A 27,182-nucleotide genomic window follows, 5' to 3' on the forward strand; every position below is an offset into this window, starting at 1 on the left:
ATTAGAGTGAATGAATGAATGAATGAATGAATGAATGTTAATTTTTGCATCATCAGGGATGATGTCTGTGTGTGTGTGTGTGTGTGTGTGTGTGTGTGTGTGTGTGTGTGTGGTGGGGTAGGGTTCCGTTTTGGCTGCCTCTCCTGTGTTGTGACTAACCGGCGGCTAATGACAGCAATTAACCAATCAGGGCGTAATTGGCAGGCGCGTGCCAATCGCCCGGTCTTCTCCGGCACGTGACACGGGATTGGGTGGCTGTCAATTCTGCCCAGTTACTACAGGCCACGCCCCCGGGTCACGCCCATCGGTGGAGGCTGTGATGTGTGTGTGTGGTTTATGAGGGGAGCGGATAGGAGAGGGAGGCGTGGACGCGCGCGCGTTCTCGCACACACACACGGACCTGAGAGGCTTGCCTCGGTGTGTGTTCTGCATGAAGCCCTCGGCCTGAAGGCGGGCTCCGGTTCTGAGCTGCTGTCGCCGCTCGAGGCGAGTCTGAGAGGCGTCATGAGGAGCACGAGTTCCCATTGAAGACTTGGAGGCACTCGGCTCTGCTCGGATCGGTTCGGATCAGTTCGGCTCGGTTCTGGATCTGTTTGTTCGCTCAGAGAGGAGCAGCATGGCCAACACGACCAAGTTCAAGAAGGAGAAGGAGATTCTGACGGAGTACGAGAGCCAGGTGAAAGGTGAGGGAGCGGTGTCCGGCCACGAGCTGGCTCCTCGTGCGGTCATCGGCGCACACCTGAGCGCTACCTGAGCTCGTGCTCAGCCGGAGGAAGAGGGAGGGGGTGGTGTCTCCACGGTTGCTCTGATCTGCTGCTGGTGTGTGGATCACAGCTCAGTAACGAGGTTTGTAAGGGTCCGTGTGTCTCGTGCCGTGGATGCTGCGCGCGCCTTCAGCCAGAAAAGCGCAGGGCGGCGCGTTATTTTATCCTCAAAAGCCTTAGCAGCCCCCCCCCAGACAGGTGTGAAAGGGTGTGCAATCGCAGCTGTGTCTATGTGTGTGTGGGTGTGTACCAAGGATATATCACCTCGTGGGGACCAAAACCAGGTGCCACACTAACATTGTGGGGACTTGTCCTCCTTGTGGGGACCCCAGTCAGTCTGAAGGTGAAGGTGTGTGTGAAGGTAAGGCTCAGTGTGAGGTGAGTGGTGATGGTTAAATTGAGATTAATTTCCCACGAAATGAATGGATGTCTATGTAATGTCCCCACAATTCACAGAAACATGCGTGTGTGTGTTTGTTCAGGATGGAATGTGTGCACACGTGTCTCAGTAAGAGTGTGTGAAAATGTGTGATAGTTTAAGTGTGTGTGCCTGTATTGACAATATCTGTATGAGCCAGTGTGTGTTATTGTGTTAGTGTCTATTTTTAATGTGTGTGTGTGTGCACCTCAGTGTGATGATTGTGGGTGGGTGTGTGTGTGAATGAAAGTGAACCTGCCTGCATTTGTGTATGATGAATGTAGCTGTGTGTGCCGCCCACTTGAGTGATGATTGTGTGTGTATGTGTGTGTTTATGAGAAAACATATGTACCTGTGTATTGTGTGATGAGTATCTGTGTGTGTGTGTGTTACTGTTGCAGTGAAAGTATGACGGTGTGTGTGAGCGTGTGTGGTGTGTGTTGGGGTGTGTGGGACCCCCGTTGCGTGTCCATTGTGAGCGGATGCGCCACAGTCTCAGTGTGAAGTTTGCGTGTTTACTGAGGTGCGCATCTTTATTCACAGCGCGAATGTGGAGCTGCGGTACCTGCTGTGTCAGCAGCTATTCATGGGTTTTGTCGCTTGAGCGCGTGAGGGTGGGCTCGGGGGCTCTGTGACACCACCTCACCGCTGGCGTTTAAACAGACAGCATCCCCTGTCTTTGATTGGATGTTTGTGTCCAAAACATTTGTATTATTTCTGAGAACAGTCCACCGACCAAAAACATCCAGCCGACAGCGTCCTGTGTCACTGATGAAGGACTAGAGGACGAGCGACACACACTGTGCAGCGACAGATGAGCTACTGTCTCTGACTCTACATCTACAAGGTGGACCAACGAGGGAGGAGTGTCTCACAGAGTGGACAGAGAGTGGACACAGGGTTTAAAAACTCCAGCAGCACTGCTGTGTCTGATCCACTCTACACCAGCACAACACACACTAACACACCACCACCACGTCAGTGTCACTGCAGCGCTGAGAATGATCCACCACCGCATCACACCTGCTCTGTGGGGGTCCTGAGTATGCAGAGCGACAGATGGACTACAGTCTGTAACTGTAGAACTACAAAGTGGTCAGAGGAGCTGAAAAATGGACAGTGATTGCAGGGAAAAAAGGTGGCTTTAATGTAATGGCTGATAGGGTTACAAGGCCAAATGCCATCAGATCCTCACAGCAATCTTCCAGTGTCTAGTGTAAAGCCAATCTGTATGAATGCCCCTGGTGTCTGGAGACGTGTTGGAGGAGAAGGTGTCTCCTGGGCCTGTGGTGTGTTAGTTGTCTGTAGATAACACACACACCCTGTGTCTGAAATGGCTCCCTGTTCACTATACACTGCACTGTAATAGTGAACAGAATTCAGGAGGGTAGTGAAACATTTCGGACACGACCTCATATGGGTTTTTACCAAACAGCACAGTGCATTATGGGTATACACTATGTACTCATGTGTTAGGTTGTACACAGCCTTTTGTGGTGCATTCCCTTGTGGGGAAAAGTGTACCACTAATGTTTACTAGATCACTACTATTAAGTATTTGAAGTTATATTAAGTTATACTTAATATATATGGAATGTACAAGTCATGTTATTTTGGCCTCTCTTTTAATACAATGGTGTGTTCTCCTTGTGTCTGCGTGGGTTACCTCCGGGTGACTGTCTGTGAGGAGTGTGGTGTGTTCTCTCTGTGTCTGTGTGGGTTTCCTCCGGGTGACTGTCTGTGAGGAGTGTGGTGTGTTCTCTCTGTGTCTGCGTGGGTTTCCTCCAGGTGACTGTCTGTGAGGAGTGTGGTGTGTTCTCTCTGTGTCTGCGTGGGTTTCCTCCGGGTGACTGTCTGTGAGGAGTGTGGTGTGTTCTCCCTGTGTCTGCGTGGGTTTCCTCCAGGTGACTGTCTGTGAGGAGTGTGGTGTGTTCTCCCTGTGTCTGCATGGGTTTCCTCCGGGTGACTGTCTGTGAGGAGTGTGGTGTGTTCTCCCTGTGTCTGCATGGGTTTCCTCCGGGTGCTCCGGTTTCCTCCCATGCTCCAAAAACACACGTTGGTAGGTGGATTGGAGACTCGTGAGTGTGTGTCGTCCTGCGAAGGACTGGCGCCCCCTCCAGGGTGTGTTCCTGCCTTGTGCCCAGTGATTCCGGGTAGACTCCAGACCCGGAACTGAATAAGAGTTACAGACTATGAATGAATGAATGGATGGTTGTTTGTATTAGTAAAATGTATTTTTACATTATATTTTTACAGTAATTTTCCTACACTTTAATGTGTTTTAGGGTTCAGTCGGCAGCTCAGAGAAATACACTTAAGTTGTAGAAGAAGAGTGTATTTTAAGTGAAGATTCATATCATATAAATGACATATTAATAGTGATTTAGTACATATCTCTGATTCCACAGTAACATATTTTAAGCACGTTTGTTTTCCCCATAAGGATTGTGGGATTGTTTGCGTCCACTCAGAATTGTCCGCTCTGTTTTTGGACACTACTACAATGTGGCTGAGCCCCAAGATTGTGCACTATATAGTGAATAGGGCACAGTTTCTGACACATCACTAGATTCACGTGGATTATCCTCACAGTGACACCTTTACTGTCCGCCACACGTCTGCTCGGTGTGATGGCGATGCCATTTGTTCAAGCAGGTGTCTTCCACTACTGATGTGCTTCCGATCTCGTTGTGCATTGTCCCTAACAGCGTCCTCGGCATCACCACGGTCATTAAAACTGTGCGGCGCTCGTCTGTGGAACATAAAGGGAATCTGGCCGCTCCATGTGTCCATCTGTAGTGCGGCGATTTCACTAGACGGCGTGCTCCTTTCTTATAAACGTTAGCAACAGGCTTTTGCTGCACTGTATCCGTTTCCATGGATACCTGGCCACCAGCCAGGCGGTGTGTCTGTCCACAGAGGGACGGAGGGGCTTCAGACAGCGATGTGGACGCGTGTGTGTGTGTGTTTCAGGGAGCACACAAAGAGAGGGAGAGGTTCAGGGAATCCTCTTACTGCAGAGGTAGTGCTGTTTAGTATGAGGTGCACGTTATGGATGGGGTGTGTGTGTGTGTGTGCGCGCACGCATGTCCAGGCAGTGGTGTAAGTACGAGCGGGTCTGAGAGAGATGAGTGATTTATGGTCATAAGGGCAAGCGCTGCTATTTTCAGAAACCACACACTGTCTTACTCACACACTGCAAGCACTTACTCAGTCACCGCTTCATGTGGCTCTGCACTGTTCAGTCATTTTGTGTGTGTGTGTGTGTGTGTGTGTGTGTGTGTTTTAATTTTGCTACTTAGCTGCTGTGCTGTTGACCTTTTCCTTTGTGTTTGCCTCCCTCTGTCTGAAAGCAGATGTGTGTGTGTGTGTGAGGTGAATCCTGCTGGGAGCTGTGAGGTGTTTCCTTAAAGGGAGCCGCCTGTGTCGATTTCCCAGAAGCTTTTAGCATGAAAAGCGTTAGAGAACTAACTCTAACTCTCTCTCTCTCTCTCTCTCTCTCTCTCTCTCTCTCACACACACACAGACATGCTGCCATTTTCTTGTGGTTTAGAGAACAGGAAAGACATATAACAGAGAGGAAGTGGAGAGGAAGGCAAGGAGTATGACCTCTGCACCAATTGCACACACTCACACTTGTTTTCCTGCTTTTGGGGACAATTTAATCGACTTTTGTGTTTTTGAAGACTACCCCTAACTCAGGCCGAGGAAAGCCCTTTCTGATTGGGACAGGGGTTCCCGAGCTTGTTTAAGACGGTGGACTGAACAAGAGTTCCTGGAGTATTTGATGGATCTGTAGATCTGTACATTTCCTTTACCAGTGCATTCTTTACTGGTTTTAATTTTCACTGGTTGAGAACAGCCCCCTCCAGGGTGTGTTCCTTCCCTGCGCCCAATGATTCAATGTAGGCTTCGGACCCACCACCACCCTTAAGAGGATAAGGGCTTAGAGACAATGAATGAACGAATGACTGGTTGATATTCACCCTTTAGTCTCCAGCTTGATTCAACATCAGTATTTTCAGTGTCCTGTGGAGTGGAGCAGAGACAAATATTTACTGTGCTGTGAAAACCCAATTGCAAGCACAAAATGGTTCATGGATAAACTTGTGAGGGAGCGGCCCAGTCTGAGTGTGAACAGTGCAAATCTGAGTGTGAGGGTTGGACATCTCGGTCTGGGACGTGAAAATCTGAGCTTGAGCTGTGCACATGTGAGTGTGAGTGGTGGAAATCTGAGTGTGAACAGTGCAAATCTGAACGTTTGAGGTTCCAGTCCAAGTGTGAACAGTGCTAATCTGTGTGTGAACAGTGCAAATCTGAGCGGGTGCGTTTCCAGTCCAAGTGTGAACAGTGCTAATTTGAGTGTGAACAGTGCGTGTGGTTCAAGTCCAAGTGTGGGTGGTGAAAATCCGAGTGAGAGGGGTGCAATTCTTTACTAATAATAAGGACAGTTACTTTGTGTTTAACTGTAGAAATGAAATCTTATAAAAATACAGAATTAAAAAAAGAATAACGATATTTTTTTAAGAGTTGCAGTACAGTGGGTCTGCTGCTACACCCCCCGTGCTGTAGATGGCAGTTGTTGTGGCTCTGTACCAGTTGACCCATGGCCCTGGACGCTGCCTGTGGTTGGGAACCTTTCTGTTAAGAGCCTCGTGGCCCCAGAGGCTCCACTCCCAGCGCGTTGTGATAAAGGGAAATGTGCACCATCTGTGCGCCCTGATGCTGTGTTTGAGAAGGAGATTGTACTTGTATCTGAGATCAGACCACAGCAAAGAGACCCTCCTGAAAATGTGCTCCCTTTTCTGCTTGGTTCAGCGCGGTCTCCTCCAGCTCGGTCTCGTCTGTGGAAGTGAAGAATGTGTCCGTCTTTATTTCAGAGACGAGAGGTTTTGTTACAGTGAGAAATATCACACAATTGCTGAAAGGTGCTGATTCAGGGAGGGTTCAGATTAGATACTGAAAAATACACACAAGCCCTGTGTGTGTGTGTGTGTGTGTGTGTGTGTGTGTGTGTCAGAGAGCGCTGGGTATTAATTATAAAGACACATTTTTGCCCTATCAGCTAGAAGCAGCACAACAGTGAGAAGGGTATTCAGTAAAAGTGGGGACACATGGGAGTTACTCCCACCCTCATTCTGTCCAAGGAAGTGGAGAGAGAGTCTGTTGTGTGTGTGTGTGTGTGTGTGTGTGTGTGTGTGTGTGTGTGTGTGTGTGTGTGTGTGTGTGTGTGTGTGTGTGTGTGTGTGTGTGTGTGTGTGTGTGTGTGTGTGTGTGTGTGTGTGTGTGTGTGTGTGTGTGTGTGTGTGTGTGTGTGTGTGTGTGTGTGTGTGTGTGTTAGCCAGAGAGTGGGCATGAGAATCAGACAGACTGAAAGCAGTGCGACAGCGCCTTGATGCCCTGTTTTACTGTGCTCAGTTGTATTGAAATTGAATGTTGGTTTGCAGCGCTGGACACGGGCCAGTCCAATAGAGCCACACAAATCACACGTTCCCATTCACAGCTGAGGCTTTCAGAGACACAACACAGACCAGACTGACTATTACATACAAATCCTGGTTCATTTTAAAGTCCTCTTTGTAAAGTTTTTAAGTTTAAAAGTCAGAAAACATGGGATAAAACGAGCACAAAGACGAGGTTAAATGTAGCAGAACAGACGCAACGAGCCCCACAGCAGTGTTCTCCCCCTGTGTAAACAGCCCCTGTTCAGAACGCCCGCTTTCAGCACCTGTTCCTTTAAATGATAATGAGCCGCTCGCTGTTCACCCCGACCCCGAGCGCACAGCAGTGAGGAGCGAGGAGCAGAAGCTCTGGTTTTTAGCCGTTTTCACTCTGTTCTCTTTCTTCTCCGTTTTTACTCAGTGCTCTTATTTCTCCGCGCTCGTTGTGTCTGTTTTGCTGAGTTTAACCTCGTCTTTGCGCTCTCACATAAACACGGGTCCAGCGCTGTGATTGGACAGACTCAGACGAGGGGGCGGGGCCATTCTAAAGTCTCTGCACTTGACACCAGAAGTGGAGCAGAATCAGAACGGCTCCCGTGCTTTCTGTTTTATCAGCAAAGGACGGCGGTGTTTATTCAGTAGAGTGTTCCTGTCACTGCACCCAGGCAGTGGATCCACACAATCAACTAGGACGGGTGTCTTTGGCTTTGTTGCTCATACAGAAACAAAAAGCTGAATTATAGTGTGTTTGCCACGCAATTGGAGTGATTAAAAACTCACACAGTGCATTAGTGTCCCTCAGACGAGTGGCTCTTTAGTCTGCATGTATTAAACGAGCCCCGCCAAGACCCATTAATCAAGTATAAATATTGATCTATTAATCTATTCGTGGCAGAGTGGCCTGCGGTGATCTGCGCGGGGTGTAACTGCTGTACTCGGGATGACGAAGATGAGACTGGCTACTGACCCCTGTTAGATGACTTGGCCTAAATGTGACTACAGAACACACACGTTTCACCGTCGGGTCACAGATTATGGGTCGATATTCTGGGTCGGAAAATATGTAGAAATATAATACATTTAAAAAAAATTAAATTTAAAAAATCCCCAAATGTAAATATACTTGTATAAATCCGGTGGCACGATGGCACACAGCTCCAGGGGCTTGGAGGTTGTGGGTTCGATTCCTGCTCCGGGTGACTGTCTGTAAGGAGTGTGGTGTGTTCTCTCTGTGTCTGCGTGGGTTTCCTCCGGGTGACTGTCTGTGAGGAGTGTGGTGTGTTCTCCCTGTGTCTGCGTGGGTTTCCTCCGGGTGACTGTCTGTGAGGAGTGTGGTGTGTTCTCCTTGTGTCTGCGTGGGTTTCCTCCGGGTGACTGTCTGTGAGGAGTGTGGTGTGTTCTCTCTGTGTCTGCGTGGGTTTCCTCCGGGTGCTCCAGTTTCCTCCCACAGTCCAAAAACACACGTTGGTAGGTGGATTGGCGACTCAAAAGTGTCCGTAGGTGTGAGTGAATGTGTGTGTGTGTCTGTGTTGCCCTGTGAAGGACTTGCGCCCCCTCCAGGGTGTATTCCTGCCTTGCCCCCAATGATTCCAGGTAGGCTCTGGACCCACCACGACCCTGAACTGGATAAGGGTTACAGACAATGAATGAATCCAGAGCATTGTCAAGTTGCCCAGTGCTCAGGGAAAAGTTGAGGATGATGAGGGCAGATCCTTCACACCTCCCCCTGCCCTCAGTTATTCCTGCCAGTAAAGGGCATTGAACCCGCAGTCTTTTCTCAGCCTGATCCTCTAGACCAGCCTTTCTCAACCGGGATGCTGTAGGAGCGCCCCAAAATATGTTCTGACATAAAAATGAATAAAATAGTTAAAAATCTTTCTCCAAAAATGCAGCTACGACATCAGGCCAGAAATAAAACTGCAGCTGGGACTGAATAAATTAATCTCCACAGAGTTTTTACATTAGAACATGTGGGACACGTCATAGTGGGTCCAGTGGGGGGTGGGGCTTGGTCCTGTTTGGACCTGTTAGACATGTAGCCACTCCCTTAAATCAGAAACTTCCAAAACAGAAGTTAAATATTAATTCTCAGCGTCTAAAATATCTCAAAGAAACATATTCAATCTAAATCTTTTGAGTGTGTGTGTGTGTGTGTGTGTGTGTGTGTGTGAGAGGGACCCAGAGGAACATTTAATTGCTCATCCGCTGCTTTGTAATGGAGAAATAATGGTAATTCCCTTAAAATTCCTTAGGAGTAAAATCCTGAGACAAAAAGGAGATGTGAGACATGCGAAAGATAAAGGAGACATAAAAAAAGAGTAGCATTTAGTTCATCTGTCAGATCTGAGCACAGTGTGACTCTACTGAGATCTCCACTAAAACTCCAGTGGAGGCTCGTGTGAGGTCACTGAGGTCTTTATCTCAGGAGACGCATCTGAGAAGCAGGAGACTTCAGCTCAACGCTCCCTTGTGTCTCCATCTGATCGCATTGTTTTCTAGGAGAGACTACAGAGACATGAAGGAGATCTCCTTTTTGATGTTTCTTTCCTGTGAGGTGGTGCGCCGCGTTTACGAGCGCGTGTCACAGAGAAACAACTGTGTAGGCGCAAAGTTTCGAGGGAGTGAGGGAGGGATGGATTTATTAAAACAAATGGGGATTTAAAACTGTTACCCAAAGCGTTCTGGTGTAAAAACTGGACGCAAGACTAACACCAGAGAGAAAACTACTGACTGTAAAGAGGCCTTTTCTCTCCTTCATTCCTCCTCCTTTTATTATTTCCTTTCTCCCTTTGAGTCGTTCTGTCTATTAATGAGCAGCAAGTGATTTCCTGAAGTTAACAGCATTTGTGATGAGCAGCAGTCTGTCTTATAGGCTCTCTCTCTCTTTCTCTCTCTCGCTCTCTCGCTCTCTCGCTCTCTCTCACTCACACACACACACACACTGTAAATGAGTGTATTGAGCAAGACCACTTTGACATATCATAATGATTTTTGAGACATGGGCAGAGAGAGAGAGAGAGAGAGAGAGAGAGAGAGACAGACACAGACCGTGAGAGAGAGAGACACACACACAGACAGACCGTGAGAGAGAGAGACAGAGAGAGACACACACACAGACAGAGAGAGAGAGAGAGACACAGGCCGTGTGAGAGAGAGACACACACACACACAGAGAGAGAGAGAGACACACACAGACAGAGAGGGAGACACACATACAGACCGTGAGAGAGACAGACCGTGAGAGAGAGAGACACACACACAGACAGAGACAGAGAGAGAGACACACACACAGACAGAGAGAGAGACACACATACAGACCGTGAGAGAGACAGACAGACACACACAGACAGAGAGAGAGAGAGAGAGAGACACACACAGACAGAGAGAGAGAGAGAGAGAGAGAGACACAGACCGTGAGAGAGAGAGACACACAGACAAAGAGAGAGAGAGAGAGAGAGAGATGAAGGGCGAGGCTGAGGGGTTTGAAGGAAAAAAGAGCTTCAGGGTTTAATTCACTTTTCAAAAATTGGAAAAGGGGCTCAAAGGAGCTGGAGACTAAAATAAAAACAGTGAAAGACTGATAAAAGCAGATGGAGAAAAGAGTAAATGCTGGATGTGAGAGAAGTGCACTGTTGCATTAGGAGGCGTTGTGTGTGTGTGTGTGTGTGTGTGTGTGTGTGTGTGTGTGTGGTGCAGACCCAGCAAAATATTTCAGCAGACACAACCAAGCTCTAGAAAAAATGACTGGAGCAGAACCAATCAATGATCGTAAAAAAATGGTCAGAGTCGGGGACTTCAGTTTCCAAACGGGAACCCGCCGTCTGCTGCAGTCCTGAGGTGCAGCTCGTCCAATCACGTGCCTTTATATAAATACCTGACTCCAAGGCAGTTTATCAGTGTGTGTGTGGAGCTATTTCAAGGGGGTGCATTAAGGCAAACGTATGAGACACACAGTGCACATCACTTGTGTTGTTTTGTTCAATAAAAAGGTGCAGTTTTATGTGAATTATAGTTTTTAAATTTCCAGTGGAGATTGGAAGCAAAAGAAGTGTGTGTGTGTGTGTGTGTGTGTGTTGGAGTAGGCAAAGTCAGGACCATGAATGTGAACGCTCCTCCAGACTCTTCCTGTGTTCCCTGACACTCGGTGAGACAAGCTTTGTTTAACCTTTTAGAGAGAAATGATAGAACCAAGCAAAAGCAGTGGAAACAAATGCGGAGAAATAAGAGCACTGAGTAAAAACGGAGAAGAAAGAGAACAGAGTGAAAACGGCTAAAAACCAGAGCTTCTGCTCCTCGCTCCTCACTGCTGTGCGCTCGGGGTCGGGGTGAACAGCGAGCGGCTCATTATCATTTAAAGGAACAGGTGCTGAAAGCGGGCGTTCTGAACAGGGGCTGTTTACACAGGGGGAGAACACTGCTGTGGGGCTCGTGGGGTTTGGACCAAAGCAGGTCACAGACGTTTCATTGAGAACAGAACTGTGTTCCACTGTGGAGACGAGGGAGATCCCTTTTAAGACTCACTTCCTCCTTCTTTATGTGTGTATAATATAAACACAATAGGTACATAGTAAAGGGTGAGTGTGGCTGACTGAAGCTGTCTGTGTGTAAGCATGAAATATTATGTAAATGGACCTTCACAGAATTTATTGCAGTTGGTGGTGTGTGTGTGTGTGCTAGCATTGCTGTAGCACATGCCTTCACTTCCCTCGCTCTCAGGTTGTGGAGCAGATGCCTTGTTGCCATGGCGACAGTCTGGGTCGGGCTCGTGCTCATGCCTCAGGGTAACAGACGAGCTTACACAGGTCACAAGTTCAGGGGTCAAATACGAGCAACTTGACAGTGAGTCTAAAAAAACAGGCGAGTGATTTCTGATCTGTGTCAAAGAAAGAAAAAAATCACCAATCTGATACACACTCTCCATTCTCTCAGCTCCACTGTCCACAGGGGCACTTCGTAGTTCTACAATCACAGACTGTAGTTCGCCTGTTGCTCTGCATACTTTGTTACCCCCCTTTCACCCCTGTTCCTCGGCGCTCAGGACCCCCACAGAGCAGGTGTGATGTGGTGGTGGACAGCGCTGCAGTGACACTGACGTGGTGGTGGTGTGTTAGTGTGTGTTGTGCTGGTGTAGAGTGGATCAGACACAGCAGTGCTGCTGGAGTTTTTAAACCCTGTGTCCACTCTCTGTCCACTCTGTGAGACACTCCTCCCTCGTTGGTCCCCCTTGTAGATGTAGAGTCAGAGAGAGTAGCTCATCTGTCGCTGCACAGTGTGTGTCGCTCGTCCTCTAGTCCTTCATCAGTGACACAGCACTGCAGTAACTGCACTATGTAACTTTTGGAGGAGGACAGGAAACCACCCTCCAAGTCCTATAAGAATGAATTGGGAGGAGCCTAATTACATAGTGTTCCTTTAAAAAGCGGCAGGCTACAGGACTCTGTAGTAGAGGCGAGTGTCTGTTTCACTCTTCTCCGAGAGCAACAATAATAAAAATCACAATAAAAACGTGAAGACTAGACGCCACCGAACTGAAACTCTGAGGGAAGTAAACACCGGGTCTGTCCCAATCCCAGTGAGCTACTGACTCTGTAGACAGCTGTTTAAGGAGGTAGCATTCGAACGGTCATCTGATCTCATGAGGCAGGTTACTGAGACGCTGTAATTAGAGAGTGATCGGGTCACGGCTTGTTCCCGCGACTGCACTCAATCTATGGCAAGACGTTTTTAACATTAAAGATAGTCAGACAAAAGCTATTTAATTAAATATTGAGTATCTACCACAGGTTTAACTAGTAACAGTTATATTTTGAGAAGTCAGAATGACAATTTAAGATCTGCTTTTACAATCGGAGCAGAGAGAACAGCCAGGTTATTATCTACTGTTATATTTTCACTGGTCAGAATGTTTTTAAGATCATTGCGTGCATTATTCCCCACGAAACACATAAAATACAGGAGTGACTGGGTGAGTGAGTGAGTGAGTGACTGGGTGAGTGAGTGAGTGAGTGACTGGGTGAGTGAGTGAGTGAGTGACTGGGTGAGTGAGTGAGTGAGTGAGTGACTGGGTGAGTGTGTGAGTGAGTGACTGGGTGAGTGTGTTAAACTGTCCACCTGTGCGTGAGTGACTGGGTGAGTATGTGTGTGTGAGTGAGTGACTGGGTGAGTGTGTGAGTGAGTGACTGGGTGAGTGTGTTAAACTGTCCACCTGTGCGTGAGTGACTGGGTGAGTATGTGTGTGTGAGTGAGTGACTGGGTGAGTGTGTGAGTGAGTGACTGGGTGAGTGTGTTAAACTGTCCACCTGTGCGTGAGTGACTGGGTGAGTGAGCGAGTGACTGGGTGAGTGTGTGAAACAGTCCGCAGGGGTATGAGTGTGTGAGTGACTGGGTGAGTGTGAAACTTTCCTTAGGCATGTGTGTGTGTGAGAGAGAGAGTGAGAGTGAGTGGCTGGTGAGTGTGTGAAGCCCTGTCCAGTGTGTGGTCTTGCCTTACACCCAGTGATTCTGGCTGAGGCTGAGGTTGAGGACCCACTGTGATCGTTATGAGGATGAAGCAGTTACAGAACATGAATGAGTGAGTGAAGTCAGTATTCCACACACACACATTCTGATTAACATGATCACTCTCCAACGTTCACACTCCCACCCACCAGCCCACACACACACACGGAGCGTGCACGCTGCCAGCCATTTCATCTGAGATTCAGCGCGAGTGCAGACGGAGAGCCAGGGCGACATTAAGCAGTCGGTCTGTTAGAGAACGAGGGAGCGGGAAAATGAAGGGAGAAAAGGAGTGCAGAGGAAGAGGAGAGAGGAACAATTCTGAATGCACACATGCTCCCAGACACACACACACACACACACGCAACTAATCCTCATGGGATTCTCCACTACCTGTTGTCTTGGCAACGGCAGTGAGTTGTGATGGCGGTGTGTAGCGGAGGATGAATGTCGGCAGAGTTGGGAGAGGCACAAAATCTGCCCTTTGCTGCAGAAATAGCTGAGCTTGGGTCTGACCAGAACCACCCCCTTTCCGCTCGAGACCACCCTCTTTCTGCTGCTGCGTCCTCCGTGTGTCTCCTGGGCATCACTGTCCTGTTCAGTCTCACTCTTCTTGCCGCTAATATCAATGTACAGTACCCTACATGTCCTAATGTTTGCTAACACCAAGGCCTGTGATATTAGCAATTATTTGTCAACATTGTGGCGAACCGGGACGGTGGGAAAGGCTGTGGGCTCACGGCAGAGCTCTCAGACGACTTGGCAGCTCCCCCAGGGGCTGTTTAAGGGCTTGTTTTGGGGGTTTAATGTCATTTCCTTGTGCATGTGTGTGTTGGACTAGGTGGGTAGTGAGGTGTGTGGTTATTGGGGGCTCATTGTGGCACAGAATGGTGTCTGTCTGCGTCTGATGCCTCTGCATCTTCTTATACACCGAGCCCAAATTACCGTATGCAGTAATGGCTGAGTCTCATTGCCCACCTCCAGTGATGTCACGATATATTGTTATTATTGATAAACGATAATGTTGTGATTTTATGCCAGTGATGTAATGATAATATATGACCATAATAATGCAATTACACCTGATGGAGCTAAATGGCATTGACTAAATTATTAAATATGGAAATAAACTAAGGGTGGCATGGTGGTGCAGCAGATCGTGTCCCACTCCCGGGTCCTGGAGGTTGTGGGTTGTAGTCCCGCTCTGGGTGACTGTCTGTGAGGAGTGTGGTGTGTTCTCTCTGTTTCTGCGTGGGTTTCCTCCGGGTGACTGTCTGTGAGGAGTGTGGTGTGTTCTCCCTGTGTCTGCGTGGGTTTCCTCCGGGTGACTGTCTGTGAGGAGTGTGGTGTGTTCTCTCTGTGTCTGCGTGGGTTTCCTCCGGGTGACTGTCTGTGAGGAGTGTGGTTTCCTCCCACGCTCCAATAACACACGTTGGTAGGTGGATTGACGACCCACAAGTGTCCGTAGGTGTGAGTGAATGTATGTGTGTCGCCCCGCGAAGGACTGGCGCCTCCTCCAGGGTGTATTCCCACCTTGCGCCCAGTGATTCCAGGTAGGCTCTGGACCCACTGTGACCTTGAACTGGATAAGGGTTACAGACAATGAATGAATGAATGTTGAGTAACATTCAGCAAAGTTGTGCCTTTTAAAAGCACTAAAAGACACTTGCTCATCCGACATTTCTGTGTAAATCAATGGCATTAATGGGGAGTGGGCCATACAGAGTCCACTGGCGGTTGTATTTAATAAGGTGTGGCGAGAAAAGATTATTTCATGGCCACAAGATAATATACTGAGACCACAATATTATACAGTGGCTTCACTATATTGTGGCCTCAATGTATAATTTTGTGGCCACGCCTTTTTAAAAACATCCGCCATTTTGCTTTAGGGGCTCCTTGGGCCCCTCTATTGTTGGAAACCATTTAAATTCTGGAACATTGCTGTGAGAATTTGAGTGCATTCAGCCTTGAGGGCATGACTGAAGTCAGGATGCTGGATAATCAGTTCTGGATCGCTAACACCACTCCAACTCATTCCTAAGATACCAGAGGTCCTTCATTTCAGAGAATTCATATTTCCACTGTTTCCTCACCTCATTCATCCTTGGGTTTGATTGTCTACAGGCTCATGTGCCGCTGCTCCATACTGCCTTGTTCTGTTGGACGATGCTTTTCTGTGGAGATTTTACCGTGTGAGTGTGAGAGTGTGTGAGAGTGTGTGAGAGTGTGTGAGAGTGTGTGAGAGTGTGTGTGTGTGTACCTGTGCCAGCAAAGGGAGCAGCTTAAAATAGCTGAATTCCCTCATCAGTGTCTGCTTTCCCTCGGACGTGTAGTGGATCATTAAAAAGACAGATTCAGAGCAATTATAGAGAGAGAGATTATGAACAGCAGCTAGGGGTTAATAACTGCACCATCTGCATATGAACAAGAAGCGGATTGGACATTAGCCCATCAATGTTATTATAAACAACCATTTTTGAATAAAATACTTTTGAACTGGTGCATTGTGTTCATTTAAAACGTTAATGTGATTTATTCTCAGGTGTAAAAACGTTTTAAAAGGATTTTTGTGTAACAGCATTTATTAATTTATTTATTGCTACACTTATAGCGCTTTCTAGAAACCAGAGGATGCTTTACAATTAACACTCAACACACACACACTGGCGAGAAGCAGAAGCCAAACACACACAGTATACTCTCGACCAGGAACGACCGTCCACCTGGAGGACTGCGTCGGGCACTAGGGCTTCACCAATCCATATCTGGGCACACACACATTCACTCATTCACTCACACGCTCACTCATTCACTCACTCACACACTCGCACACTCACTCACTCATTCACTCACTCGCACACTCACTCACTCATTCACTCACTCGCTCACACACACACTCATTCACTCACTCACACACACATTCACTCACTCACACACACACACACTCATTCACTCACTCACTCACACACACACACTCATTCACTCACACACACACACACTCATTCACTCACACACACACACACTCATTCACTCACTCACTCACACACACACACACACTCATTCACTCACTCACACACTCATTCACTCACTCACACACACACACACTCATTCACTCACTCACACACTCATTCACTCACTCACTCACACACACACTCATTCACTCACACTCACTCACTCATTCACTCACACACACACACACTCACTCACTCACACACACTCATTCACTCACTCACACACACACACTCATTCACTCACTCACACACACACACACACACTCATTCACTCACACACACACACACTCATTCACTCACACACACACACACACACACACTCATTCACTCACTCACTCTCACACACACACACTCATTCACTCACACACACACACACACACACACACACACTCATTCACACACACACACACACACACACTCATTCACTCACACACACACACACACACACACACTCATTCACTCACTCACACACACACACTCATTCACTCACTCACACACACACACACACTCATTCACACACACACACACACACTCATTCACTCACACACACACACACACACACACACTCATTCACTCACTCACACACACACTCATTCACTCACACACACTCATTCACTCACACACACACACATTCACACACACTCATTCACTCACACACATTCACACACACATTCATTCATTCACACACCAGGACAGTTATTAGAGAAGCCAATTCACCTACCCTCCATGTTTTTTTGGACTGTGGAAGGAAGCCAGAGACCCCTGAGGAAACCCATGCAGACACAGGGAGAACACGGAGCCCACACCCAGATGGGACTTGAACCCAAGATATTTTAATGACAATTATACGTTACGCAAAAACTTTCTTTAAATTCTGTGTTGTGTATATTGTTTACCACTCACTATCCTCTTAATCCCTGATGTGTGTGTGTGTGTGTGTGTGTGTATGCAGAGATCCGCTCTCAGCTGGTGGAGCAGCAGAAATGCCTGGAACAGCAGACGGAGATGCGTGTGCAGCTGCTGCAGGACCTGCAGGATTTTTTCCGAAAGAAAGCCGAGATCGAGAGCGAGTATTCGCGAAACCTGGAGAAGCTGGCCGAGCGCTTCATGGCCAAAACACGCAGCACCAAGGACCACCAGCAGTACAAGTGAGCAGAGCAGAGCCTGGGGGCTTACAAACAAAGCACCTACAGCACCACGACTGTCCACTCTCTGTCCACTCTGTGAGACACTCCTCCCTCGTTGGTCCACCTTGTAGATGTAGAGTCAGAGACAGTAGCTCATCTGTCGCTGCACAGTGTGTGTCGCCCGTCCTCTAGTCCTTCATCAGTGACACAGGACGCTGTCGGCTGGATGTTTTTGGTCGGTGGACTGTTCTCAGTCCAGACACTGAGGGGTTTAAAAACTCCAGCAGCACTGCTGTGTCTGATCCACTCTACACCAGCACAACACACACTAACACACCACCACCACGTCAGTGTCACTGCAGCGCTGAGAATGATCCACCACCACATCACACCTGCTCTGTGGGGGTCCTGAGCGCTGAGGAACAGGGGGAAAGGGGGAAAGGGGGGTAACAAAGTATGCAGAGCAACAGTTGGGCTACACTCTGTAACTGTAGGACTATAGAGTGCACCGACATGGTCAGTGGAGCTGAGAGAGTGGACAAGGACGTGGCTTTAATGTTGTGGCTGATGTGTGTAGACACATCTCTGCTGGAATTGTATTGAAACAGATCTAATAACCTCCATTTCTCTTTTTTTTTTGTTTTTGCAAGAAATCCATCATCTGTCTTTCTCTGTCTCTTTCTTTCTCTTGCTCCCGCTCCCTCTCTCTTCTCATCTCCCTCTCCTCTCTTTTGTTTGGTCATGTTTCTCTGTGAAAGCAAGGGCAAGACGGAGAGCGTTTTACCCATGATGCTCTGCGCTTATTGCCTGAAAAATCAGAATTGGCAGAAAGACACTAGGAGATAACGGCTCCTGCTTCCTTTATGTATTCTGCTCATCATCTCTCTCTCTCTGTGTGTGTGTGTGTTTGCAGTCAGTCTCATTAATGCAGCAAGCGTTCTCCAGTAAAAAGAAAAGAACAGAGACAGAGGAAAGGTGTTCTCTCTCTCTCTCTCTCCCTCTCTCCTCTCTCTCTTGCTCTCTCTCTCTCTCTTTCTCTCTCTCACACACACACTTCTCTCTCTCTCTCTCTCACACACACACTTCTCTCTCTCTCTCCCTTTCTCTCTCTCTCTCGCTCTTGCTCTCTCACACACATACACTTCTCTCTTGCGCTCTCTCTCTCTCTCTCTCTCTCTCTCTCTCTCTCTCTCTCTCTCTCTCTCTCTCTCTCTCCATAGTGAACAGCCGGTGCCGTTGTGTGGGTCCTCACAGGGCTGTCCCGCTGAACGCCTGCTGAGAGCTGTGCTATTAGTCAGTGACTGCTGAGCGTTTCTGCTCTGAAATGGCTCCCTATTGTCTTTTTGCTGGTTCCTCCGAATGTGCAAGACTCCCATCTCTGAAACAAAATGGAGCCCAGGCGTCTGGCTCTGCAGGCGGTCGTGTTTGATCAATATCCTCAAAGGCAAACCCTTTGGAATGAGAGACAGTCGTGCGTTCACAGCTCTGAGTTTGAGCCTCAGGGAAACATCCACGTGAAGTGACCAGTAGAACTCTGGGTGCTGTAAATGTCATTGCATTTTATTCAGAAATCACTCACTGACCATTCCTCCAGCTCCACTGTCCAACAGGAGCACTTTGTAGAGTTTCCACTTTGTGGAGTTTTTAAACCCTGTGTCCACTCTCTGTCCACTCTGTGAGACACTCCTCCCTCGTTGGTCCACCTTGTAGATGTAGAGTCAGAGACAGTAGCTCATCTGTCGCTGCACAGTGTGTGTCGCTCGTCCTCTAGTCCTTCATCAGTGACACAGGACGCTGTCGGCTGGATGTTTTTGGTCGGTGGACTGTTCTCGGTCCAGACACTGAGGGGTTTAAAAACTCCAGCAGCACTGCTGTGTCTGATCCACTCTACACCAGCACAACACACACTAACACACCACCACCACGTCAGTGTCACTGCAGCGCTGAGAATGATCCACCACCACATCACACCTGCTCTGTGGGGGTCCTGAGCGCTGAGGGACAGGGGGGGAGGTGGGTGACAAAGTATGCAGAGCATCAGATGGACCAGTGTGTAATTGTGTGGTCAGTGGGAGAATGGACAGTGAGTCAAACGTGGAGGTTGTTTTTGTTGTATTTTGGCTGATGATGTTTTTGTCACCAAACTTGTTTCCAGAGAATTCTCTGTGTGCGTGAACACGTTCAGAGGGGTTGTGCATATGGTTCCTCTGGGCTGGGATACATTTCCTCAGCTTCCTGCAGTGACTGTGTACAGTTTAGGGACATTTTCAGGAAAGACGGTCAGCTACAGCTACTACTTTTCCTCTGAAACCAGAGTCATCCTTAAATATCCTTTATTTAAAAGGTGAAAAAGACAATGGCATTCTTTTTGAGCATTGTACAACTGTACAGTGACATCTGACCTCTGCATTTAACCCTTCCATGGCACTGAACGCACTCTCACACACTCACACTAGTGATTAGGGGCACACCCTCAGAGCAGGTGGCACCCATCCTCGGTGCCCGGGGAACATTTTGGAGGTTGGGTGCCTTGCCCAAGGCTGCCTTACTTACAGAAACAGTAGGTCGAATATTCACCTCAAAATTACAACTTCTCTCATTGGGATGCTCCAGTGAGCAGTAATAGGGAGAATAAAGAAGCTACTCCTGGCTCAGCACTGCAGAAACTGCACTATGTAAACTGTGTAGCAATTAAACACTAAGGCTGCATCCCAACTGCACATTTAATACTGTTTCTAACTAATGTGTAGTGCAGATACAAGTGACAAAGTTGAGTATAATGAAAAATCCACAACTAATTAAACACTCAGACTTATAACGAATATAAATCATTTTATCTGAAGTAGAGTGCACTATTTTAATGCAGAGACTACTGTTTTATGACCTACACTGTGCACTACGCAGTGTGGAAGGTGATATTTTATATTGAGCATTTGAAAAAACAAAATGGCAGAGAGCAGTACAACTTCAACTTGGTATGACATGCATTGCCACGGCAACAGTGCAGCACTTCCTGTTAGCAGGAAATACATTACTATTCTTTGTACTAGCCTGCTGAGCTTATACTATGTGTATATACTGTGTAGTATGAGTGTTTAGTACCAAATTGGGACACAGCCTGAGTGTTTTCTGTGTAAGAGATTCCCTCTGAGTCTCTCTCCCCCACGGCTCCAGCCACAGAAGAAGCGGGTGGAGAGCGCGGTTAGCCGCAGTGAACAGTGCAGTTTGCTCACCACACTCTGTCTACTGCCCCTCTGCTTCTACCCACTATCTGAAGGCAGAGCCGAGGTGCCCAGGTCCCGCAGTCGGGGCTCAGCCCCAGCTGTCCTTGAGTAGCCTAATCCTAATTAGCATATGGCTAATATTAACTAACATGGCTAATGGCATATGGCTAATAGCGTACCCAGTAAACAAGGAACGTCCCTGGACGTTCAAAATATTTTAAACATCAATGGACGTTCAAAATCCATCTTAATAAGTTAGTCAAGTGGTGACCAATCGATGACGTCAGTGGACGTCCAAAATGTGTTTTATTCAAGTCATTTATTTCAGGACCAATTAATAACGTCAATGGACGTCCAAAATACGTCTAATAGTCGTCTTTTCAATGTCTGTGTTTGGACGTCTTTTCAACTTTCATTTTCAACCTTAAGAGAATGTTGATTAGACAACAGTCTTTACGTTATTTCAACGTTGAATCAACGGCTGAATGTTTACTGGATATGACTAATATCGACTAATATGGCATATGGCTACTAGCATATGGCTAATATGTACAACTTCTTCATAATAAAAGCAGGGCTGTTATTGCAAACCCATGTGATTAATTTGGTAATTTTAATGTGGTGACGTGTATTCAAATGAGGTATAATTTAATGTCCATATTTGCATATGTTAATAAGTGTGAGCAGTACATAATGTTTTACTATTCTGGGTTTATACATAAGATTTTTGTCTGTGTCCATTTGTATTTTTTATTTAAAAAAATACTGGCCACATATTCCTCCCTTTATTCACTAGTTTAGAGCCTAGTGACATTTAAGTAGGTGATTTATTTATTTATTTTCTTCTTGGGAGTGGCTTAATCCACACATTTCTCTCTTATAAATTAGTTGAAGCTGATTATGGAGGTGAGTTATTGTCTGAGCTCTGAGCTTCACACTGCAGTTTTCTCGAATAAAGCTTGACTCTCTCCCTGAACATTTGACTCCTCGAATGAAGAGATTCTCATTCAAATATTGTAAAACTACACTGAAATGTAATAATAAAGTAAAAATGACGGTTTCCTCCAATCAGTTTGTTGTTCATATCGCTCCAAACCTTTGCTTTATCTCCCTTCCAGAAACACAAGGAAATACTAGCATCTTAACTTGTGATTAATCAAAATTAATCACAGAATGTCATCGTGATTAACGCACGATAAAAATGTATCTTCTGCATAAACAAGGTCCTGGCTTGTTTCATCTTGACCTGCTCTTACCTTTTTCTTCCCATGTTTCCCCGTGGTGTTTGCTGCAGGAAAGACCAGAACCTGCTATCTCCTGTGAACTGCTGGTACTTACTCCTCAACCAGGTGAGGAGAGAGAGCAAGGACCACGCCACGCTCAGTGACCTCTACCTCAACAACGTCATCACACGCATCTCACACGTCAGCGAGGACAACACGCGTCTGCTGAAGAAGGTAAGGCTAACGTTCACATAAACAATAATAAGGACACATCTGTGGTCACTAGCCCTGGTATCACAGATCTACAGCCTGCGGTGTCGCCGAATAACGGAGGCTTGGCATGGTCCTAACTCTGGAATAGAGTCTTCAGGACAGTAGCTGCTCAGGAGGAGGTGGGGGGAGTCCACCTGTGCACATATTGGCAGCAGTGTATGGTTCTTTATTGGCACGCATGTGTCTGTAGTGGCATTCGAAGGCCTACCATGACTATTGTGGTTCTTTAGTGGAAGGCATTTTTCTGTACTCACTGCCATGGTTCTACTCTTAAAAATAAAGGTGCTACAGAAGGTTCTTTCAGAGATGCCATAGAGGAAACCCTTTAGGTTCCATGAAGAACCATTTTTTTCTTAATACAATTAAATGGGAAAGAACCTAAAGATGGCGTGATGTAGCATCTATTTGTAGCACCTTTATTTTTAAGAGTGTGGCAGGTCTGGAGCTATATTTGCAGGCGTTGTTCTGTAATGACTAGCATGGGTCTATAGTGCTAGGTAGGAATGGGTGGTATCCACAATTTTCATACCCTCACACCTTAAAACATAAATACGGTATATGGTATTACTGTGGTTGGGGGGGGGGTGCACTGTCAGGCTGCGTGAGCCTCATATCTGTGAGCACAAAGTCGAGTGAAGGGTTTACGGCGCTGTGCAGTTCAGTTCAGCTCGGCTTAGCCCAACAGTGTCTCCTGAATGTTCTGTTTTCAGCTTCATTCCTGTCTCTTTTAACTTAAGCTCAGCAGTGAAATCACATCTGGGGACTGGGCTTGTGTGTGTTATTCCCTCCACCCATTTTCAGCCTGACATCAGCAGTCAGTGAGCTCCTGCAGTGCCCCTTCCCTGTGGATCTTTTAAAATGCACACGAATGAATGAATTCTGGGCTTGTACTTGGATACGGAACAGAAAATTAACCCCACGTGTCATAATTTTAACATACCGTCCACAGTATACAGTATTACTGCTACACCGCCCGACCCTAGTGGCAGGCATGGTTCTGTAGTGGCAGGCGTGGATCTATAGCTGCATATTTGGGTCTAGATTTGTTGGCATTGTTCTACAGTGGCAGCTTTTGATTTATATTTGCAGACGTGGTTCTGTAGTGGCAGGCATCGTTCTGTTCAGGCCGGCGTCATACTTCATTCGATCCCCTAAAAATGGGGACAGGTACAGCTTTTTTTTCCCCTCCTTGTACATCCAGGATGTGAAAGCTGCCTGCGTAGAAGTAGAGAGCGGTCGTGTGTAAATATCTGCTGCAGCTGCAGTAAATATCTGCTGTGGATGAGGAGCGTCTACAGTAGTTTTGTTTTCATGTAGATACATAGTTCATTATTTATGTCTCCTTTCCTCGCAGAACTTTGCACAGCGCTGGTTTATTCATGGAGCGTGACGTTCCTGTCCCATACACCGAAGCTCCAGTTCTTTTATCTCTGCTGTTAGTTCAGCGCCGCATGCTGCCGAGCCCTGGCCACAGAGAGTGAAGGAGTACACGTCGGTCTGAGGATCAGAGAGCTGACTATATCCGTCTGATCAAGAGTTTTCCAAAGTGTCTATGAGAGCACTTAGAGGGTGGCGTGGGTTTAGAAGGCCCCTCCTTTCTTCCATCTCCACTTCTGTTCAGAGTAACGTCACCGCACTGACGCTCAGCTGCACGGTGTGTTGTGTTTACTCTGTACACGGCAAGATTACATTTCTTCAGGCTCTTTTTATTTGTGCCATTTTCTTTCCATCCAAATTGAGTTAGGGTGTAGCTCTCTGAGCTGGAGCAGGGCAGTGCAGGAGCGGGACGATTGCAGACGCTCTGGAGCAGTTTTTGAGGACACACTTGTTTTAATCCTCCGCTTTATGAACTCATAATCTAATGATGAATCTGAATTAGGGATGGGCGGTATCCGCTCAAAATATTAACACTGTACACTGTATTACCAGGGGAGGGACTTGCTTTTAAATCAGTAATTCAATAAATGTTTAACAGTCCGTCTCACAACAACGGTAGATGCTATTCAGCTCAGTGTCAGTGGGATTATGACCGTTTGCTGAGCTACTGATGTGTTTGGAACCATAGCTGGGTTAGATATCATCACTGTCCAGTGAAATACATTCATTCATTCATTGTCTGTAACCCTTATCCAGTTCAGGGTCGCGGTAGGTCCAGAGTCTACCTGGAATCATTGGGCGCAAGGCAGGAATAACCCTGGAGGGGGCGCCATTCCTTCACAGGGCAACACACACTCACACACTCACACCTACGGACACTTTGGAGTCACCAATCCACCTACCAACATGTGTTTTTGGAGCGTGGGAGGAACCCAGAGCACCCGGAGGAAACCCACGCAGACACAGAGAGAACACACCACACTCCTCACAGACAGTCACCCGGAGGAAACCCACGCAGACACAGAGAGAACACACCACACTCCTCACAGACAGTCACCCGGAGGAAACCCACGCAGACACAGGGAGAACACACCACACTCCTCACAGACAGTCACCCGGAGGAAACCCACGCAGACACAGGGAGAACACACCACACTCCTCACAGACAGTCACCCGGAGGAAACCCACGCAGACACAGGGAGAACACACCACACTCCTCACAGACAGTCACCCAGAGGAAACCCACACAGACACAGGGAGAACACACTACACTCCTCACAGACAGTCACCCAGAGGAAACCCACGCAGACACAGAGAGAACACACCACACTCCTCACAGACAGTCACCCAGAGGAAACCCACGCAGACACAGAGAGAACACACCACACTCCTCAGACAGTCACCCGGAGGAAACCCACGCAGACACAGAGAGAACACACCACACTCCTCACAGACAGTCACCCGGAGGAAACCCACGCAGACACAGAGAGAACACACCACACTCCTCACAGACAGTCACCCGGAGTGGGAATCGAACCCACAACCTCCAGGTCCCTGGAGCTGTGTGACTGCGACACTACTTGCTGCACCACCGTGCCAGTGAAATACATGCATCTCCAAATCTTTATAAGAGAAGGAAGCATTTCTATTGGTCCATTCGTCATGAAATATTCACACAGGACAGCAAGCGACGTTAAACACCACAGCCCAGACCCTGTTCCAGCGAACTGAGGCTCAAATCACACGCATCCAGAGGATAAAGCCTTGTTTCTGTGAGCACTTGGGGACTTCAGCTGTGCTTTTCCCTGAACTTGGCTCTAAACTCACAGCTACTGTGGGCTACTGGGCTTGTTTGTTTCTCTCGTCCAGCATCAACAGCGCCCCCTCCCTGTGGCACCCTTACATACACATGAATGTCCTCGTTTGGACACAAATACGGTCCTTATTTTGAGATGCTGTCCATATTCTTCTATATTTTGCAGTGTACAGTATCACAGTTAAACCGCACCAACCCCAGCCTTTATCTTTAAGGTGTGTGTTTTTAAAGCGGCTTTCTGGCCGTCCATGACTTGGTATTCACAGATAGCGCCGCCGTGTCGTCTCGTCCCGTCTCCAAGCCTGAATGATCTTGACAGATGAGGCAATAGAGAAGCATTTAGCAGAGCCTCCCCTCCTCAAAGTGGCTTTTTATCCATCCATCGGTTCAGTTTAGTTCAGGTGTGTCACAGGCCAGTGTTTCATTGCTTTAGATATGAGTTTGACCCAAGGCTGCCCTTCTTTATTTCTTCTCTAATATGTGCGCTGTGTTTTCCTCTCTCCCGTAGAGCAAAGAGATCACTTTCCAGCTGCAGGAGGATCTGATGAAGATTCTTAATGAGCTCTACACGGTGAGGCACTCTCTCACTTTTGTTGGTACTTTCTCTGTCGCTGTCTCTCTCTCTCTCTCTCTCTTTGTCCGTCTCTGTGTGTGTCTGCCTGTCTCTCTGTCTCTCTCTCTCCCTCTGTCTCTGTCTGTCTGTCTCTGTGTCTCTCTCTCACTCTCTCTCTGTCTGTCTCTCTGTGTGTGTGTGTGTCTCTCTCTCTCTTTGTCTGTCTCTTGCTCTCTCTCTGTCTGTCTCTGTGTCTGTCTCTCTCTGCCTCTCTCTCTCCCTCTGTCTCTGTCTGTCTGTCTCTGTCTCTCTCTCACTCTCTCTCTGTCTGTCTCTGTGTGTGTGTGTGTGTGTGTGTCTCTCTCTCTCTCTTTGTCTGTCTCTTGCTCTCTCTCTGTCTGTCTGTGTCTGTCTCTCTCTGCCTCTCTCTCTCTCTCTGTGTGTGTCTGTCTGTCTCTCTCTCACTCTCTCTCTGTCCGTCTCTGTGTGTGTCTATCTGTCTCTCTCTCTCTCTCTCACTCTCTCTCTGTCTGTCTCTCTCTGTGTGTGTGTCTCTCTCTCTTTGTCTGTCTCTTGCTCTCTCTCTGTCTGTCTCTCTGTGTGTGTGTGTGTCTCTCTCTCTCTGTCTGTCTCTGTGTGTGTGTCTCTCTGTGTCTCTCTCTTGCTCTCTCTGTCTGTCTCTCTGTGTGTGTGTGTCTCTCTCTCTCTGTCTGTCTCTGTGTGTGTGTCTCTCTCTCTCTCTGTCTCTCTGTCTGTCTGTGTGTGTGTGTGTGTGTCTCTCTCTCTCTCTGTCTTTCTGTCTCTGTGTCTCTCTTGCTCTCTCTCTGTGTGTCTGTCTGGCTCTCTCTCTGTCTGTCTCTGTGTCTGTCTCTCTCTCTCTCTCTCTCTGTCTGTCTGTCTCTCTCTGTCTCTCTCTCTCTGTCTGTCTCTCTGTGTCACTCTCTCTCTGTCTGTCTCTTTGTCTATCTGTCTCTGTCTGTCTGTCTCTCTCTCTCTCTCCCTCTGTCTGTCTGTCTGTCTCTCTGTCTGTCTCTGTCTCTGTCACTCTGTCTGTCTGTCTCTCTCTCTCTCTCTCTCTCTGTCTGTCTCTCTTTGTCACTCTCTCTCTGTCTCTCTCTGTGTCTGTCTCTCTCTCTCTACCACAAACATTCTTCTCATCATCTTCTCATTCTGTGACACCCTTCTTAAATTAGGATGTCATTCCAGCTCTACTTCACTCCCCGCACCGTACCGTTCTCCTTTTATCATTTCATCAATACGCGCATCTCCCACTCCATCACTAGCCTTCTCTCTTCCACTTGTTTCTTCGATCACTCCGTCACTTGGCTCCATCAACTTTTTCATCTCACCCTGTCGTCCCACCCTTGGTGCCAGTCCCTGCCCGTCTTCATTGTCTTTCACGCATTCCAGCCTCATTTCATCCTTCAGAGATCAGTGCTCCAGGACGTACCAGC

General features: G+C 47.5%; 1 protein-coding gene across 1 annotated transcript in view; it reads left to right on the plus strand.

Moving 5' to 3' along the window:
* Positions 1 to 326: 326 nt before the first annotated feature.
* Positions 327 to 27,182, plus strand: part of srgap1b (SLIT-ROBO Rho GTPase activating protein 1b) — a 52,727-nt gene continuing 25,871 nt past the window's right edge. The window contains exons 1-4 of the mRNA XM_066668060.1: positions 327 to 683; positions 17,088 to 17,283; positions 21,781 to 21,943; positions 25,684 to 25,746. Of these exons, the coding sequence (XP_066524157.1) occupies positions 617 to 683; positions 17,088 to 17,283; positions 21,781 to 21,943; positions 25,684 to 25,746 (489 nt within the window). The 5' untranslated portion in view covers positions 327 to 616. The remainder of the gene's footprint in view (positions 684 to 17,087; positions 17,284 to 21,780; positions 21,944 to 25,683; positions 25,747 to 27,182) is intronic.

The sequence above is a fragment of the Hoplias malabaricus genome, chromosome 4, assembly GCF_029633855.1.
Source record: "Hoplias malabaricus isolate fHopMal1 chromosome 4, fHopMal1.hap1, whole genome shotgun sequence".
NCBI lineage: Eukaryota > Metazoa > Chordata > Actinopteri > Characiformes > Erythrinidae > Hoplias > Hoplias malabaricus.